General features: G+C 36.4%; 1 protein-coding gene across 1 annotated transcript in view; it reads left to right on the forward strand.

The window, feature by feature from the left end:
• Positions 1-20,319, forward strand: part of chrnb2 (cholinergic receptor, nicotinic, beta 2) — a 28,512-nt gene that overhangs the window by 2,492 nt on the left and 5,701 nt on the right. Inside the window, exons 2-5 of the mRNA XM_043260041.1 lie at positions 11,324-11,469; positions 12,605-12,649; positions 13,981-14,090; positions 16,480-17,602. Coding sequence (XP_043115976.1) covers positions 11,324-11,469; positions 12,605-12,649; positions 13,981-14,090; positions 16,480-17,602 — 1,424 coding nt within the window. The remainder of the gene's footprint in view (positions 1-11,323; positions 11,470-12,604; positions 12,650-13,980; positions 14,091-16,479; positions 17,603-20,319) is intronic.

The raw sequence follows: 20,319 nt of genomic DNA on the forward strand, positions 1-20,319 counted from the left end.
AACAGACATGCATCCATTGTGTGAATGATTAAAGTTACATAATACACACTTAAGGAATATAGCAGTGCCCTGTTCTCTCATTAAGTGGTATCAATCAGAAGCACTGACCTGTAAATGTTTAGCTTCCATCCATTTAAAACCCAACGTTTGAGAAATAATCTTTTATGGTAATTACTGAAACTCTTCTCAAGATAAAAAGCCACCATATTTTACAATATCTGTTCCCTTGATGAACTACAAAAAAAGAAAACGTTGCCGTTGTAATTTAAAAAAGAAAAATTAAACTGTTGTTGTCATTTATTGAGATCATGTGAGAAATGAAATCCTACTTGAATGACATCAGATGGATGTAGTTAGAGTTGTATTAAAAATGTCTTGGATTTTCCAAAAAATTCTAACAGCAGTGAACTGGGGTCGATTTTGAAGCCCAAAAAAAGCACAGCCATCCATCACAGAAGTGCTCCACACAACAATTAATAAAGGACTTCTGAAGTAAAGTGATGCGTGTGTATAAGAAAAATATCTATATTTAAAACTTACAACTGTATATAAACTGTAATCTCTAGCTTCCACTAACAGTTGTACAAAGGTTCTTTAAAGAGTGGTGTTCCGGCGGATAGCAGAAGCTCTGGTGATAATTTGCTAGAACCGGTTTTGTTTACAGCAAAAGAAAAAGTTTTTTCTCCTGGCTAAACCTTGAATTGTACATCTCTTTCGTGACCAGAGTTTGTTTTGCTCTCTCCTCTCTGTGCTGTGTCCTATCACTCATCCAACACCTCTCTCTTGTGAATGTGTGTATGACAGTCTGTGGAAGCAAGAGATTACGGTTTAAATATGGATATTTTTCTTCTCTTTTCTCTTTTCTCTGTATTACACAAATACATTGTTCCAGAAGTGCTTTATCAACCCTTTGGAGCAGGAGGAGCACTTTTATGATGGATTAATGCCCTTTTTAGGGCTTCAGAACTCAATCACCATTTACTTCCACTAAAGTTAGGAAGAACCAGGAAATGTTTAATATACAGTAACTCTGATTGTTATTTTTGAGTGAGCGATCTCTACTAATAAAGTTTGTGTTCTGAAGAAACACAATGTGTATTTGTGAATAAAAACCTAAATCAAATCTTTTGACCAAATTTGGGACTTGGACTTCAGAAAAGTTGTGTTAAACTGCTCAAATGGATTTCTTTTCAAATGTTCAAATGTGTTTTAAGATCAGAACAAATTGGGAGAGAGACAGGGCGGCAGAATCAGGAAAGGTCCTCGAATCAGCATTTGAAGTCGGGACGCCTCTAGTCCAGTGGCTCAGGTTTATTTAAAAATATCTATTGTGTTGATGAATGAAAGAAGTTGTGTTTGGAATGACAGAAATGTAATTTCTGGATGATCTATCTCTTAATGGCACTAATTCCACCACATTTGACCTAATAATGTAATCACCATATCCTAACTACACTAGGTTTCTAGACTAAATTTCACGTGACGCATAGCGGCTGGTTAGGAAAAAAGATGGAAAGATACCTGTTATCACATTTTGTGGCATTTGTAGTTAGGACATGTTGTGAGTCAGTAATATTAAACAAAATCAAGTAGATAGATAGATAGATAGATAGATAGATAGATAGATAGATAGATAGATAGATAGATAGATAGATAGATAGATAGATAGATAGATAGATAGATTAATGTTACTTGAAGCACATTTTTGTTAACTGGCAAAAAATGTTTTAGCAGCAAAAAGTGCTGTACAGGCATATAGTTGGATAGGATGGCACAGTATTCATAGGCACCCACCCACCCAGCCAAAATATATGGTGAATCAATATTCAGTTCCTCTCACCTCTTCCATTCTACCCAAGCATTAACTGTAATTAATGTCAGCAAGTCGGTCCTGGCTCTGCTGAACGTCTTTCTGTTCGGCCTCTCTTTATCAAGGAGGAGCAGATTTGGCAGTGATTCGGACTAAATACAGCTTCAGCCTTGAGGGAGCCGTAAAAACAGACAAAGCCTGTTGTGGAGTGACTTACGGCCCACCTTTATCTACCGGCTGATCGATGGTGGAGAAACAGAGGGTCGAGCCCTCTCCACCTCCTGCATTATAGCTCTGCTACAAACTCACACCCAGGAATCAGACTTTACAACATACTGCTACATAAGCCATAGATGAGATGGATGGGTGGATGTTTTCAAACAGAGTGGAACAGGAGGCAGACTTTGACATACAATAGTCGGGCAAGAATCAGTGGACAGCATTTGGTGTGTTTTTGGCATATGAATAAAATTAGCATATTAATCAAATTACATGTATGCAAACTTGCTCATGCATTTATCACTGTCTTTCCCATTTGCAGAAACGCATAAAGAGATGCGCATTTTGAGGGGTCAATAAAGAGCAGTGAGTGTAGGTGCGGATGGGAGGTTCACCTCCTGCTCTATTTTTAGCTTTATTATTCACACCTCAGCACACACACTCCTCGCAGAGTCTGTGTCTCTCCCTTACTTTCGGTTAAACACACTGACTCTCAAAGGACTTTAAAGGACGTTCTGGCATCTTCTTTTAGTACATAAACCGATCGCAAACCCCACCTTACCTCTCAGAGCGTTTACGCACTTGAAACTTCTCGGTCTACTTCAAATGAACCTTTAACTCAAAAATGTTCTGTCATCATTTACACACCCTCATGTCGTTCCGAACCTTGCTTTATTATTTGGAACACAATAGGGAGATTATTTTCCATCCTATTGAACAATGAATATGTAGCTTTAAAGCTTCAAAAGTGAGCATAAATCTTGGTGAAGATGTTATAAACACTTCTAGTCATCTAGAGCTGGATCAGAGAGGTTTTGTGAATTGGACCAATCGATTAGAAGAATAGATCTTAATCAAAATAATTTTGCCATCACTCGTCTAATGAACACCAGCAGTAGTGCAAGGAAGAAGCCACAAGGACCACTTTTATGCTACATTTGTGGTGAATTTTGCATAATGTTTGAAACTGTGAAGATCCTATTGATTGTAACTGTAAAAGTATCATATCAGGAATATCACATATCTTTTATATCAATATATGACTTATATATCAAAGAAAGAATGACATGAATATGAACTTGTCTACTGTACATTCAACAGTTTGATGTCAGTAATTTTCTTTTTCTTTTTTAAAAGAAATGTATAAGTTTATGCAGCGAGGTCACATTAAATGGATTAAAAGTGACAATGAAGACATTATATAATATTTCTATTTTAAATAAATGTTGTGAACTCTTGAACTTTCTGTTCTTAAGCTGAGAAAAGCACTGTGGTTGCCACATCATGGTTAGCACAACTGTCTTCAACATTAATATACTATGTTTCTTGAATATCAATCTTGAATACCACCGCAGACTTATTACTGCTGAAAATTCCGATATTGTCTTCACAGCAATAAATAATATAATTTATAATATACAAACATATATGAGCACTTATTCTTTAAGTTATTTCAGATTCTAATAACAATTTACAATATGGCTGTTTTTACAGTATTTTTTTATCAAATAAATGCAAAAACAAGAAATACCTTAAACTTTTGAAGAGTAGTGTACATTAAACACATCTTTTCTTTCCTCTTTCTCTCTCTCTTTCTCTCTCTCTCTCTCTTAGCGGTTTCATGCCGATTGTAGCTCATATGTGCATATAGCATGCTTACATTGCACTCTTGTCATCTGATCTGTAGGTCAGTCATGCTGGCTCAACACTTCAGCCCATCTATAAGGCAGTGATGTAGCACTCTGGTCTGCTTTCATATCTCTGATTCACAGACCATTTCAACAGCCAACAAATGATACTGAGGTTTTCCAATTTCACGCAGATATCCAACCAGCACGTCTCGCATGCTAATCTTCTACAGTATTGGAATATCTGTCAAAAAAGCTTACTGTCCAGAGGTCTCCATGCCAAGGTCCCCTTAAACAGACCAAAAAAAAGAGAGAGAAATGCATTTTTAAGATGGCTTCATGATAACACTGTATATGGTACCGTATTAATGTATTTACAGTATAAATGTATTTACAAACTTAATGGAAAAATAAATTAACCATGGACATACATATATATCATACTTTTATATTATACAGTACTATACATTACATTTTTCTCAAGTTTTTGGTTGATGTTAATGCAAATTTAGTATTTTCATTTAGCACTTTTTTATTATTTAGAAAGAAAACATAAATGACCCTGTGTGCTATGGGAGCTAAAAAAGCACAGCACTATGATTCAGCAAAGACCTTATGAATATGCATAACTCGTTACCTTATTTTTTGTACGTTGACCTTTTGTTCATTATATTCTGTCATCAGGCAAAACACATGCCCAGATTATTTGTAGAGAAAGAATGACTATGATGTTCTTGGGATGTCAAGAATTTTCCTGGGGGACAGAAAGAGAAAGGAAGCAAGTAATGTGGAGAGAAAAAGTGGCCCTTTAACCTTTAGCTTTTTGTATGGCAAGGCTTTTACTAACAGTAGAGCTTTATTATTATTATTATTTGTTTTTTTATGAGGATGACAGCTATAGATTAATTTAGAACATGAGATCTCATATTCATCAAATTCACCTTTTAATGTATTCAATGTAATATATATATATATATATATATATATATATATATATATATATATATATACACACACATACAAAGAATCTAATGGAATCTAATCAATTTAAATACAAAATAATACATTATTTTTATGTAGATATGCCTTATACATTGTTGAAACAGAACAATCCTTTTTTTGTGTGCAAAAATATTTTTTGGTGATAAACATTTCATAGTAATAAATGCATTTCATTATATGAAATATTTAAACAAATCTCCAAGACAACAGGGCTTCAATGGTCAGGTGTATTAATTTCTGATGAGCTGCTGTTTTTTAATCCAGATGTGACCATGTGTTGCCAAGCCAATGTTCCTTTTAGATGAGCGCAAACAAGCTCAGACAAGCCATTCCAAATCAGCCAGACATAAACCTGCCAACACAAGCTGGACTAATTGTAAACACTCAATTTTCAGAACCATTTGGTGTCTATGGAGCGTATAGCATTTGTACAGAAGAAAGCCAGACCCAGAAACAGCACACAATGTATGAAGGGAAGCATAACAATAAAACAGGTTCAGAGTGCTATCGATCCTTTCACAGCACATTTAAAGAGGGCACTGTGCGTTCAAAGCTGAATAAGAGTCGCTGAACTGCTTAAAGGCTGATCTTTCGCTCCAAGACTGATTTGCACCAATGCTATGATTACAACATTTCATGCATCGATCAGCAATGCAGTTTTATTGCACAGAACAGTCTACATATGTAATGATTCTTGTGATGTAAAAACATTATGATTTTAGCAATTTCTAACAAAAAAGTGGCACCAAAACCATATTCCGAGAGGTAAAATTGTCAGGCAGGATTATCATGTAAAGGAGACAATGCCAGCCAGATGAGCTTATGAAGCCGACTCCCCTTGTGTCCTTGTGGAATGAATGCGGTATGTATGATGCAATGCGATGTGCGGTAACACAATAGCTTTCTATGGCCAGCAATTTGTTTGGCCTGTCTTTGAAAGCTTTCACCGTTATGAGTGTGCTTTAGATGCTCAGATCAATACCATCAGCTCTAAGCATCTGTCTAAAACACATCGTCCTATTTCTCCTGAATCGACTTCTCTTTTTCTTCTTCTTCAAAGGCATGTACTGCAGAAATGCAGCAAATAAATATAGCACAAATATGCATGAAGATGCAAATATGCATAGGCTGAATGGAGAGATTTGTTTTGTGACAAGCATATTTATCAACTATTCACAGCTGAATGTATTGTATGAATGCGCCACACACAAGTTTTTCTGTATGGACTTACTTGATCAGTATTATTCATTAATTAAAGTACTCTCTAGTATGTACATGATTGAATGTATGTGTGTTTGTGTTTGTGTGTCAACTAACCTCCATAATTGTGGTTTGATAAAACTGTGGAAAGGAATAAAGGGGTAGTCCACCCATAGAAATCTACATTTTGTAATAATTTATTTATCCTCATACCATGATTTTCATGAGAGAGAGAGAGAGAATGAGAGGTTGGAAAATGAAACTGAAACACTGGCCAATTTAGTATTGGAGCTTTCATGGCTAAATTTGACCAGCCTGGTGGCCAATCTTCATTGATTGCACATTCCATCAGTAAGAGCAGATTGTGAAGATTTAATTAGCAAAATAATAGCACAGTTTTGCTTAAAATATTGCAATACACACAACATTATGGGTGACATATCAGGGAGCAAAAGAGGACAAATTGTTGGTGCATGTCTTGCTGGTGCATCTGTGACCCAGACGGCAATTCTTTGTGATGTATCAAGAGCCACAGTATCCAGGGTAATACCAGCATACCACCAATAAGGATGAACCACATCCAACAGGAGTAACTGTAGATGCAAGAGGAAGCGGTCTGAAAGGGATGTCCGGGAGCTAACCCGGATTGTATCAAAAAAACATAAAACCACAGCTACCCAACTCAATGCAGAATTAAGTGTGCACCTCAACTCTCCTGTTTCCACCAAAACTGTCCGTCATGAGCTCCACAAGGTCAGTAAACATGGCCGAGCTGCTATAGCCAAACTTTTGGTCAATCGTGCCAGTGCCAAACGTCGATTACAATGGTGCAAGCAGCGAAAATCTGGGATGTGGACAATGTGAAACATGTATTGTTCTCTGATGAGTCCAGCTTCAGTGCCTTTCCCACTTCCAGGAGAGTTACGGTGTGGAAAAGCCCCAAAGAAGCGTAACACCCAGACTGCTGCGTGCCCAGAGTGAAGCATGGGGGTGGATCAGTGATGGTTTGGATTGCAATATCGTGGCATTCCCATTACTTGTGCTAGTTGGGCGCGCTACTGTCAAGGACTACCAAACGATTCTGGAGGACCATGTGAACCAATATTGTATCCTGAAGGCAGTGCCATGTATCAGGATAATACTGCACCAATACACATAAAGATCTAAATATTATTGAATCACTTTGGGGTGTTATGGAGGAGTGAGTCAGGAAACGTTTTCCTCCACCAGCAGCACGCAGTGACCTGGCCACTATTCTGCAACAAAAATGGCTCAAAATCCTTGTATCTGTCTTTCCCAAGAAGAATTGATGCTGTTTTGGTCACAAAAGGAGGCCCTACACCATACTAATGAACCAGGCGTTTCAGTTTATATATATAAAATAGGGGTGGCACAATGAAACTGTATTAGTTCCAAATCGTCACGGTACGGACATCTTGGTTCGGTGCATGATGCTGTTACGATGAATACAAGCAAACCCCACTTAATTCGGGAGGGGGTGCCTGCAGCAATGCAACGCTGTTTGGTTGACTGTATTTTATTTTGATACTGTTAGCAATGCTGGAAGTGATGTGTGCCGACACAATTACTTCAGCTGTATCCTTACCAACAGGATCAGCTTACTGTCTTAATAATAATGCATCACTGTATGAAGGTCTGCTTTTATTTGCTTGATACATTGTGCTTTGAGTTTCCTTTCTGGGAACAAATTAAGCATATTACAAAAAGTGACTGAAACTCGGCATATGTCGACACATTACCTACATCGCACGGTTTTCCCCCTTGTTTATGTGTTAATTAAATCAAATATATTTCAAGAATTTATTCCTTGTATGTATATGTACTGCAGATTATATATAACATTATAATGTAATATAATATTTAGCATTTTCATAATTAGGTGAAAAATAAATTTGTACTATTGTACGTTCAAAATAAATGAAAAGAAACCGAGCACAGTATTTGTTGTTTTTTCAAATCGAACCGTGACCCCTGTACCGAGGTGTGTACTAAACCATGACATCTGTGTATCGTGCCACCCCTAATATATAATTTCATTGTTTTTTACAATGCATAAATAAATTATGATCTCTTGGATGAAAAATGATTGCAATCATTTCATTTTTTCGAGGAATGTATAACAAAAATATGTGAAAACTCATATTTTTGTGAGGAAAAAAACTTTATTTCAGAAAACTCAAGACCTGTTTTGGTTAAATGTTATAATGACTGAAAGATACTACATGGACATATATTATGGGATCAATATAATGTAGTAAAAAAGAGGTCTATTATTATTTGTATTATTTCAAATACTAATGTGATTGTATATATATGATATATATGATATTTTGATCAAGAGATGGCATGTCAATTTGTAGTTTAATCTTGTGAGTTAATAAGGAAAATGTAAAGCATGTCAGAATTGCCCCTGGTCTCCCCCTACAATATTTTTCTCTACACAAGCCAAAGCACAAGGAAACATTATAAGCACTTATAGAGAGAGCTGGAGAAGACAGCATCCCACTGCCTGGCTTTATATAGCACAGCAAACACACAGAGAGAGGATCAAAGAAGAAGAGAAAACATGCTGATTTATTAAAATGCCTTCTGCCTCAACACAACCCCGCACAACATTGTCTTAAAGAGGAGAGAGAGAGAGAGAGAGAGGGGAAAAGATGGATGGGCTGAGAGATGACGAGGAAAGAGAGAGAAAAGGAAAGGAGGATTGCAGCATTTGTTGAACATTAATAGTCATTTCAAAAGCATGGACATAAATAAGGGGTTGGTCTTCTGATAAGCTTTCGGTCTTCGGGGAAGGCTTGAAGATGGAACACTGATGCAGATGGGTTGTTTCTAATGCAGTTGTGATCTTAATTCATCTCAAAGATGTGGTGTTCAAGCATTCTTTGTGAAGGCCAGTCAAGATCTTTCATGCCAGACTCACTGAAACTCTTCTACGTTAGCCTTGCTTTGTGTTTTAAGTATGACCAGTTCTACTAAAATGCGTTTTATGTAGTAGCAGAAGCCGAAAAACCAAAACAGAAAAAGAGTGTCCACTTACTTTTGGCAATCTGCACACTACTGTTTAAAATATTTTTTTAATGCTTTTTAAAGAAGCCTCTTATGCTGACCAAGGCCACATTTATTTAATCAAAAATAGGAATAGCGCCATAATTTTAAAAAGATTTCTATTTTGTACATATCCTATATATCCTTTGCATATTTTTAAATAAAAGGTACATTATAGTTTCATTTTTACTTTATTTTAATTTTAATTTCTAATGAAGATGATAATACAAATATTACACAAATTATTCTGTTCAAAAGGTGATTCCTTGATATTCTTGATTATTCTTGAGTGTTGCCTTCTTATAATATATCTGTTATTCAGCAGCTTCATGGTATAAAAAATAATCTTAAATTTTAAATTTCTATTTTTTTTTAAAGCTAAACGTCTTTCAGATTATGTAAGAGATGGCCTATTTAAATGTATGAGAAAAATCTTATGTAATGCTCACATTTAAATTAAGACACACAAGCACACACCAAATCAGGTAACTCAGGCTTTTTTTAAAGGGGACATGACGTGGATTTTCAAGGCTCTTTTAAAGATGTTTTTTTTTTTTAAACAGAATATTCTTCTTTTTTTCATTTTCCATGTTGTGCTCCAGTGAAAGGAGAAATCTGTCAAAATGTGAATTCGCATTGGTATTGTATTTAGATTAGTAAGCGTCAGTTATCTTGATGAGTCCTATTGGCTTTTGACATACCGTGACATTTATGTCCAGAGTAGACAGAGTGAATGAACACCAGTGGATGGGGCCTGTGGTGCAGTGATGTATAGTTATTCCCTCAATGTCTTGCTCTGGAGGCAGTCACATACAAATATATTTGTTCGTGTGATGTCACAGATCCCACAATAGCCATTTCTGGAGCTTGATGAAATAAATGGTGTTATAATGAGGAAGAGATTTTATTTAAAATAAGGGATCGTTTAAAAAGCTAGTTAAATCAAAAATAAAATTTTGTAATTACTCATGCCATTTCAAATGTATGAATCCATTGTTCATCTTCAGAACACAAATTAAGATATTTTTGAAGAAATCCGAGAGCTTTCCGACCCTGCATAGACATCAGTGAAACTGAAACATTCAAGGCCCAGAAATGCAGTAAGGACATAAAAATAGACCATGTGACATCAGTGGTTCAGCTGTAATGTAATGAAGCTATGAGAATAATTTTTTGTGCGTAAAGAAAACGAGAATAACTTTATTCAATTATTTCTTCTCTTCCATATCAGTCTCTGTACCAAAGATGAATGAAAGTCTTACAGGTTTGAAATGACATGAGGGAGAGTAATTTGGACGATATTTTGTACTTTAATAGTACTAAGAAGATATAAAAAATAAAATTAAAGGAAAATTTGATTGCTCATGTCATGACCCCTTTAAGATAGGAGCAATAAAAGAAGGGAACTGAGCAGAAAAGGGATATTGCGTTTAAACAGACAGAGATTTAAAGGACTGTATGTGCAGGTGGACATCAGCACAGAGGAGAAAGAGAGTTTATGGTGTGTGATTAAGAGTCTTCATTGATCTGTGTCATAGAAACATCTTTCCTGTCCACTGAACACAACAAGAGCAGCAAGAACAAGCCAATAAGAGAGAGACGGAGACAGAGGACAGGATGGATGAGTAGAGACCGAGACAGAAATTTATTATGCTGACCCTGAGAAAGGAGAAAACAAGAAGATGGGTGAAGTGGAGACCAATACGCTACACCATCTCTCACCATATTTTACTTGCTTGTTATATACAGAGCCATTTTATATTGAAAGATTATTGATATGTTACGTTCTTTGTTGTGGTGCTTGTGAAGATTAGCATACAAAGAAATGTGTCCTATATGTGTAACTAATATACTCAAGAGGGGAAAACAGCTTTTACTTGATTTGATGAATAAAGCCATGTCACTGGATTGATCTGTAGGTGCTATTAGTCAATTGCAGTGAAGCAAGCATGCGACAAGGGTTTATAAGCACGCAATGATGGGTGTTTGCCTGTCACTTGCAAAAATAAAAGAAATCTGAGGCAGCGGGCCTGTGTGTTTTTCTATTTGCATAATTAATATACACAGTGCACACACATATATTATACATGCAGATATTTAAGAAAAACATGATACATTTACATTTTCATATATTTAGATATGATATAAATGTAATGTGTTTGTGTGTGTGTGTGAGTGTAATTATTTTTTTTCTGTGGTTTCCATGAAGAGTTGCATGACTTTTTTTGAAACAGATTTCTGTTTCATGTTCTCCAGAGAGGAGGTTTTCTGTGTTTTGCAGCTGTGCCTCAGGTTTAAACAAAAAGTGCACAGCAGATGCCACTTCTAAAAATGGGAATCTTTCTGAAACGTGGGATGCGTATTGATCTATGGTACTGTATATCTCTTACAGGCAGTGATGGGGCAGATACAGAAGAGAGACTGGTGGAGCATCTTCTAAATCCAGCCCACTACAACAAACTGATCCGACCAGCGACTAATGGCTCAGAACTGGTGACAGTGCAGCTGATGGTCTCGCTGGCTCAGCTCATCAGTGTGGTCAGTGGACACATTTACATATTGTTCTCTCATATTTACACGGAATATGCATGTGAATAAGGGTTTCATTAAATTGTTATAATATTTGGCATGCTGTGCCTCCTTATGAATTGTACTTCATTTCATATCATAAAACTTGTTCCCTTCAGAATTTAACCAAATACGTGACAGAGCCAGAGCTTTTATTGGAACCCTCTTGTCTATTCAAAATCTCTTCTGTTTTCACAATTTGGTTGTTTTTTTCAGTGTGGTATTATGTATCTTAGCTCAGTAAGCCTACTTAGGTCTAAAATGGAGCTGTGACATAATGCAGTTAGGCTTAGAGGCTTTTGTATTAGCATGATTTTTAGAGTAAAATGATGTCAGTGTGCTGTTAGAAGCGAGTATAGACAACAGGAAATGGCCATCTCTGTTCCCACAGGTGCAGCAAATTACCCATGCTTACTGACCACTCATCATTCTATGCTAACCGCTCAGCTGTCAGCCGATTACATGCTTCCTTCATGCTTGTAATGCACTGTAAATCAACAGCTCACTTACCTGGGCTGAAAGCTGGAGGAAAGTAGCGTTATTCTTGTGTAATTCATCACTGGAGAGCAGGCAGGGGCTTCTTGACGTCCTTGATCCATAAAAAAAATTATGCTTAAGAATGTAGCCTTAAAGTCAATTAAAAGAGATATTAAATCATGAAATGATGAACCATGATGAATACTTTCTTATGGTACTTGGTACTATATTATATTGGAACCATATATATATATATATATATATATATATATATATATATATATATATATATATATATATATATATATATATATATATATACAGGAATTAATAAAAATCTTTTATTAATTCATAAAACTATAATAATTCACTTAAATGTGTTGTTCAAAAACATAAGATTTTGCATTTTGAAGTTGCTATTTTTACTTTTCTCTGTCTATTTGGTGTTCTAATTATATTAAATTGTATTATATTACATTAAATTTAATAACAATGTTAATCAAATATTCAATAAATGTTAATAAATGCTGGAATAAATACAATTTATATAACGTATTTCTAATATGAAGTTCAATTTGTATCATCTTTTAACTTGTATGATCTCAGTCTGTTTTTTTCTTTTACACAGCATGAGAGAGAACAGATCATGACCACCAATGTCTGGCTTACACAGGTCAGTCTATATTTGCATTATTTATGCCCCATTTTATCCACATGTACTGCTGTCACAGACACACAATTGTTTTTCTGTCATTGTAATTGATGTTCTGCTGATTTCCATCGAAGCTTACATAAATATTATCAAATAAAGTGTTTTTTAAAGACTAACTTTAAAGTGTGCATTCACAATTAAACACCTAACATCGACAGCTACCGATTACTTAAAAGTCTCCTGCCATAATTAGAAAGCAAACAAACATGGTTAAGAGTGTGAATATGCAGAATATCAGAAGCAAAATCTCAAATTGAGTTTGTTTCCATAATAAGTATCTCACAAGCTGTTATTACACACAAAACAACCCATGGAAATCTGTTTGTACAGATACAGTACTCTCTTACACATTTCTCTTTTTTCTCTCTCGTTCTTCATATTTCTGTCACTCCCTCTCTGAATCATCTGCTCATGGTCACTATGACCATAGATGTCAGCTGGCAGGAGTTATTGCCGCTGTCAGTACAGGTTACCCATAAAACTTTGCCACTGTGCGTGTCTTTCCCAGCCAGAGAGTGTGTGTGTGTGTGACTGGCGTGTCAAAGTAAAAGATGTAGCATAATTACATTAGTGGTCACTATCTGGTCAAACTCAACAGAAAGTGCATTAAATGACCATCATTAGACATTTATCACTCTTTTTGTGTGTATTAATATGACTATTATTAGCTAGGCTACGCCTTTTGACAGCTCTCATTTGCAGTCTGTTTAATCTGTCAGCATTTAGGGCCTCAAGTAATTATTTCTAATCTTCTAATCTAGTTTATTAGGACATTTCTATTAGTAATGAAAAGTGACAGATCATTTATACATACGCTAAATATACTGCTAATTGACAGAGAGCAGTGGTGTGTGACAGATGAACATCATTTTAACACCATGTGGAATTGGTTACACCTCAACAGAAAATTATATATATATATATATATATATATATATATATATATATATATATATATATATAACATTATAACAAATGCGCATATATAGTGCATGTGTGTGTGTGTGTGTATTTTTTTATATCATATTATTTTCATAATATATACTATATGCATGTGTATTTAAATATTAACATGTATAGTTTTATATTCACTAATTCACTTAATATATATATGTGTGTGTTGCTATAAAGCCATGAGTAAAATGTAGGGGAAGAGGCCCAAAAATGATCACACATTTTTCTCCATTGACAGCCATTCAAAAGAATGAATGGTGAAAAGAATGGATTGCTTCATAGAAGGGATCATAGCCTCTCAAGTCTGTCGTGGTCATTTATTTTCGCTCTATCCTCAGGAGTGGCAGGACTACCGGCTAACATGGAACCCAGATGAGTTTGACGGCATGAAGAAGGTCCGTCTTCCTTCCAAACATATTTGGTTACCTGATGTTGTTCTTTACAACAAGTAAGTCTCAAAGATAATACCCTTTTTTGGCTTTTGTGTATTACAGTACTTATCTATTCTAATCTTAGCACCGTCTTTATTGTATCTGATAGTTTTTTCCATCACCCATACCTTTCCTCTATCGTTAGAGGGTAGATAACATCCCTCCTTATCAGTCTTTGTCTCATTAGTGGTGTTCTCGTGTCACATTACATGACCTCACTGTAAATAAAGCATGTTCCTCCTCTTTCCCTGTCAGTAGAAGATGTTTTAAATTCAACCTAATTAACACCAGCCTGTGTTTGTCTTGATGTTTCATTAATAAACTGTGCAGAGACACCCACAAACAGGCTCCAAATGCTTTCAGTATTTAAGTTCCATTTCTACTATTGTTATGATGTTTTCTGGATTATGTACCTAGCAAATGTGACGTGTCTGCACCAAATGCCTGAACTAAACAGTTACATAAGGCACTTACATTTGACATGAACAGGGTCAGGCAGTCAATATTAAAATACACTGTATTAAAAGTATTGCCGAAAGATGTGATCATTAGAGATGCACAATACCTTGCCATGTGACTTGTGTACATTAACTTGTCTGGGTAATGTTGCTTAAAGTTACAATATCTAGTCTTTCAAGGTCATGGATTTGATTCATACTGAAGCAATTGCACAATCTAATAAATTGTGTCCTTTGAATACAATGTGCCATCTGCTAAATGTACTAAATGTCTGATGTTATGATTGCGTAGAAACATAAAACGACAAACATTCGCGCAATATGTGCAATGATACCAGAGACTGCAGTTACAAAACTGTAAAGCACTATTTATATAAAGCATTTTCTATCTACAAATTATATCAGTAATACATAACTAAACTTTTATCCACTTATAATAGTAGTTTTGACAGTTTTACTTCAATAATAGTAATCCTGTCAAAGAAAAATAAATAAATGCAATTGCTTGTTGTGTTACTGTATTAATTTGTTCCATTAAATGATGAGTGACGAGCAGTGATGGGAATAACAGCGTTATAAGTAAACAGAGTTACTGTGTTGTTTTTTTCATTTTTTCCCCGTTACAACTCTGTTAAACGTTACTGACAATAAAATGTGGCGTTAATATAATTTATTATGATAACACAATTTTTTTTTTCAGTCCATTTGAATGGGTGCTACATGTAAACAGTATTGTTTGTTGTATTTTCCAGTCAAAATAACAGTTTCTTTGGAATTCTTCAGCTTTTAAGAACTGCTGGTTTCTCTGGTAGTGGGCGGAACTAATGCGCTAACGACCATCTCATTGGCTGGCGCTCACCTTTTATAGTCCCTGTTTTGATTTGACATCATGATTAATATTCATGAACCCAGCAGCTCATTAATCATTAATCAAAGCGAGTTTTTTTTATTGCTACTAGTAGTAGAATTTGTAATACTTGTGTAATCTTTTTGAATATTCACTCATACTTGTTCATTCTGATTACTAAAGTTCTACCATATAATGCTAAATTATAATATCATTATATTATAACTCTTGACTGACTGACACAGTAGTTACTTTCCCAGGTAATTAGTAACTAGTAACTATAACTAATTGCTGTCACACTTGCACTTTTGGTGTGCACCTGGTTTCATTTGACATCAGAGTTCGGTTCAGTTGAATAATCTGAATGCTGTTTTCTAAACTTCTAATCCATAACCAGATCTGTCTATGTGATGGTCTGGGATACTGTATAACTTTGGTGCCGTTCATTTCGGATGTGAATTGTTTTAAGTGAACCGCTACTGATAACATTAATTGGTATTATGTGACAAGCATCACTGAAGTGCTGCAAGCAAAGATAATTTATATCTCATTTCCGCTCACCTTCAGCAGAAATCTCCTGCATTCTTTTGAACCTTTGCATCACATTTGTGACAAATAGACACACAAGCTCTTATGTGTTTGTGCTTTAGAAGCAATCTGCTGTAGGCTATCTATTCATTTTGCCGTCTTCTCCTGCTGATTCATTTTCAAGCAAAAGGGATGAATAGCTGCTTCTCTGGTGACACAAATTCATGGTGTAGTTGTACTTATTATATACATTTTTTAATTATATCATTTTATTTTCATTTGTAAAAAGGTAATGTTTATTGAAAGTATAGCCCTTTGACGTTTTTCGCAATTCTTGTCTTTCCACCTTTTTATGGCCATAAATTTAAAGTAACTTAATCTAAGACTTTTTAAGGACCAGAACACAGTGTAAATTCAGTCCAGAAGAGGATGGGGGATCAGCTGAACTCTGGTCCCAGCAATCAGTCCTTAATTATTTTATGTGATAGTCAACATTATGCAACAAATTCTATTAATAAAGCTTACTTTGAAGTATTAACCATCTCATAACCTCTCTGTCTCCTTCTCCATCAGTGCTGACGGCATGTACGAGGTGTCTTTCTACTCCAATGCCGTCATCTCCTACGATGGAAGTGTCTTCTGGCTGCCACCAGCGATCTACAAGAGTGCCTGCAAAATTGAGGTGAAACACTTCCCCTTCGACCAGCAGAACTGCACGTTGAGCTTCCGCTCGTGGACCTACGACCGCACAGAAGTGGACCTGGTTTTGCGTGCCGACGTGGCTAGCATGGACGATTTCACGCCCAGCGGCGAGTGGGACATCATTGCTTTGCCTGGCCGGCGAAACGAGAACCCCTCTGACCCAACCTACGTAGACATTACCTATGACTTCATTATCCGCCGCAAACCCCTCTTCTACACCATCAACCTCATCATACCTTGCGTCCTCATCACCTCGCTGGCCATCTTGGTCTTCTACCTTCCGTCGGACTGCGGGGAGAAGATGACGCTCTGTATCTCAGTGCTTCTGGCCCTCACTGTGTTCCTGCTGCTAATCTCCAAAATCGTGCCGCCAACATCTCTTGACGTCCCTCTGGTCGGGAAGTATCTGATGTTCACCATGGTTCTGGTCACGTTCTCGATTGTGACAAGTGTGTGCGTGCTGAACGTGCACCACCGGTCGCCCACCACTCACACCATGCCTCCATGGGTGAAGCTGGTGTTCCTCAACAAGTTACCTGCTTTGCTCTTCATGCGGCAGCCGCGCAACAGCAGCGAGCGTCAGCGTTTGCGCCAACGCCGGCGTGCCAACGAACAGCAGGAAGGTGGGCGAGCGGGTCTGGCTGCCGGGCTCATGGCGGGTTTGGGCTTGGGTGGCACTTCTTCGGGGAACAAAGAGAACAATGAGGCGTGCACGTGCTATGTGAACCGGGCCTCAGTCAAACAGTTTGGGGCAGAGTTGGGAGGAGGAGGGGGGTCGACAGATGGACTAAACGGGATAAGGGAAGGTGGGAGAGAGGCCAGGGAAGGAGGTTCAAATCCATTGCAAAGCTCTGCTCTACCTCAGGGGAAGCAGCAGCCCCCTACGGTCCTCACTCAGGCTCTGCTGGCTCAGGCCTGCCCAGGGTTCGAGGAGGCTGTAGACGGAGTCCGATTCATCGCAAACCACATGAAGAGCGAGGACGACGACCGTAGCGTGAGTCATTCTGTTTCATAATCACATAACTGAATGTGCGGATGAGTGTTTTCACATTGGCAACAATAGCATGCTGTCATTCATAACAGTCATAGTATAAATAATACTTCCTGTTCATTGTTGTGTCTGAAATGATAGATTAGTGACACTGACAACCAGCTTGATGACTCAATATAGAAATATGTCTTTTGTTCAAACCAAATAACTTAATTGATAAGAAGCTAAAATGTTATTAGGCCTGCACATTTAATTGAAGATGTATTTATGATCATGGCATGCTTTAAAAATTGGTGTCAGTTAAATTTAATTACATTTGAAGGCATGCTGTACTGTAGTAGATCTGCTCATTATACAACATGACATTTTCATGGACATTTCGAAAAGTTTTGGAATGGACTTTAAAGGGTTAATGTACCCAAACTGAAACTTCTGTCATTAATTACTCACCCTCATTACATTCCAAACTCTTAAAACCTTCATTCAACATGCAAATTAAGATATTTTTGATAAAATCAGAGAACTTTCTAATCCTCCATAGACCGCAACACAAGTGTGATAAACATGAACAAACGACAAAGACTGGCATGGAAGAGAACACTGTTGAGTAAAGTTTTTTTTTTTTTTTTTTTTTGTACTCGAAAAATGTATTCTAGTAGCTTCAAAGCATTACTGTTTAATCACATGGATGTCATATGGACTATTTGAAAAACGTCTCTGCTATGTTTCTTATAGTATATTTTGAGTGAACTATCCCTTTAAGTAGAGGGACTTAATTTCTTAATTTCCTTCATAATACATTAATTTGAATTTTGAAGATGATTAAAAGGTGTGTGGGTTTGTAATGACTTAAAGTTAAGTCACATGGTGACAGAACTATTTTATGTGGTGAATCAGTGGTGTTAAATTAGTCTACCAGCCTGTCATATTGCTAAGATTATTAAAGACTATGATATGCATTCACTCAGAAAAAGTGATGCATTTTAAAGTAAAGTTTATTAACCCAATCAGTAATCATGATCACAATATGAAGAAGGCGAAGGATATTTGCATTAAGTGTAAATAGCAACAGAGGCTATTTACACTAAGTGAAAATACCACTAATTTTAGTGATATACTTTTTCGCTAAGTACAATAAAATGATATTTTATAATTTATAATAAATTAATCATATAAAAATTTCTATAAATTACATTTCAAAATGTTGAAATAGCAGGATTTTCTGCTATTTATAGGCTACTGCTTATTGCAAATAAGCAATTATCTGCCCCTTAGTATTGTAGTACTTTATAAAACAGTATGCGATAACTTACTGACTGTCAATTTCAATTATAATTAAAATTATTGAATATATGCCACATTATTGGGACAATAAAGCCCTGCCTACACCTACCCGATACTTTTGACTATTTTCTTCCTTTTTATTAAAAATAAATGCCTTTCTGATGTTATTTGAAATTTGAAAAGGGAGAAAAAAATTAGCCAAAAGGCAGATTTGAACCTGGGTCGATCAAATGCTTTACCATTTACCCCACTGGAGCTGACGATTGATGGCCGTGTTTTTTGATATTGACTGGCCCAATCGCGTGCTGGTAGGCAGAGTTAGTGTAAATAGCTTCTATCAACAAGGTGGACTTTTTGCACTTAGTGTAAACAGACACTCTGTACAAGACATATGAAGTTTGTCATAGCCATCCAAACAACATACATCAAATTTGAAAAGATAGGACGTTTCACTAGTGTTAGACCGATCTAAGAGAAGCAGAACTGAAGCAAGCCAAAGTTCTATTCACTAATTGCTGAATTACTTTATAATGTTACATTATTTGTTGGCAGCTACATCTAAAACAAAGTCAGAAATAGCACTAAAACTGATAGAGTGAGCATTAGATCAGCCAGGCCTGACTCAAAACTTGACATTCATTACGAGCTCAGTGAAAGCTTACACACATTCCCACAGACACACTCAGATCAATATGCAGTTCCACACTTGTGGTTTAATAATCTCTGATGTGGAGGCTTTGACAGGCAAGTCCTGAAGCATTAAAAAAGAGATGTGGTCTTTAGCCAAAGCACAGCTACACATCAGCACTACACTCACTGTTGGCATTTAAATGGCTTACAGTCCCATTCTGTCAAACACCGTCTGAGTCTCAGCATTACTCACGTATGAGAGTAGCAGTCGTGCTGAATGATACTGGAGGTGATTTTTTTTTACAGAGATGTGCATTTTACAAGATAAGTAATAGACGCCAACTGATCTATTTTAGAAAGTTGAGGTGAGGAGCACTGAATGTGTATATTAAAATAGATATGTTCAATTTACCCCTCTCAGGGCATTTGATAGCCGATCTGACCAATCACAGCATGGAATCTGCCATTAAAACAAACCAGACCGAAACGTAGATTAGCGTTGGTCAACTAGAACTTGAAATGTTTCTCTGTAGTTGAAACAAGATACTTCTGATGTTCATTTATTTCTGAGGCGCTTATTTGTCACGACACTTTCAAGAGCAACAAAATGGCATTTATTGCTTGATTATCTTAAAGTGTCTGTTTGTGTGTTATCAGTTTGCATTTTTTTTTATGTCATAGTTCAGAAGTGGGCTGGGTCTCTGACCTGTTTTATACTTGTTAGACAATTAGTGCTGAAAAAATTGCTGTGTGGCACTGGTGGAAACAACACAAGACCATGCTACGAAGACTGAGAGCCGCAAAAC

This window comes from Puntigrus tetrazona, chromosome 16, assembly GCF_018831695.1.
Source record: "Puntigrus tetrazona isolate hp1 chromosome 16, ASM1883169v1, whole genome shotgun sequence".
NCBI classification, from domain to species: domain Eukaryota; kingdom Metazoa; phylum Chordata; class Actinopteri; order Cypriniformes; family Cyprinidae; genus Puntigrus; species Puntigrus tetrazona.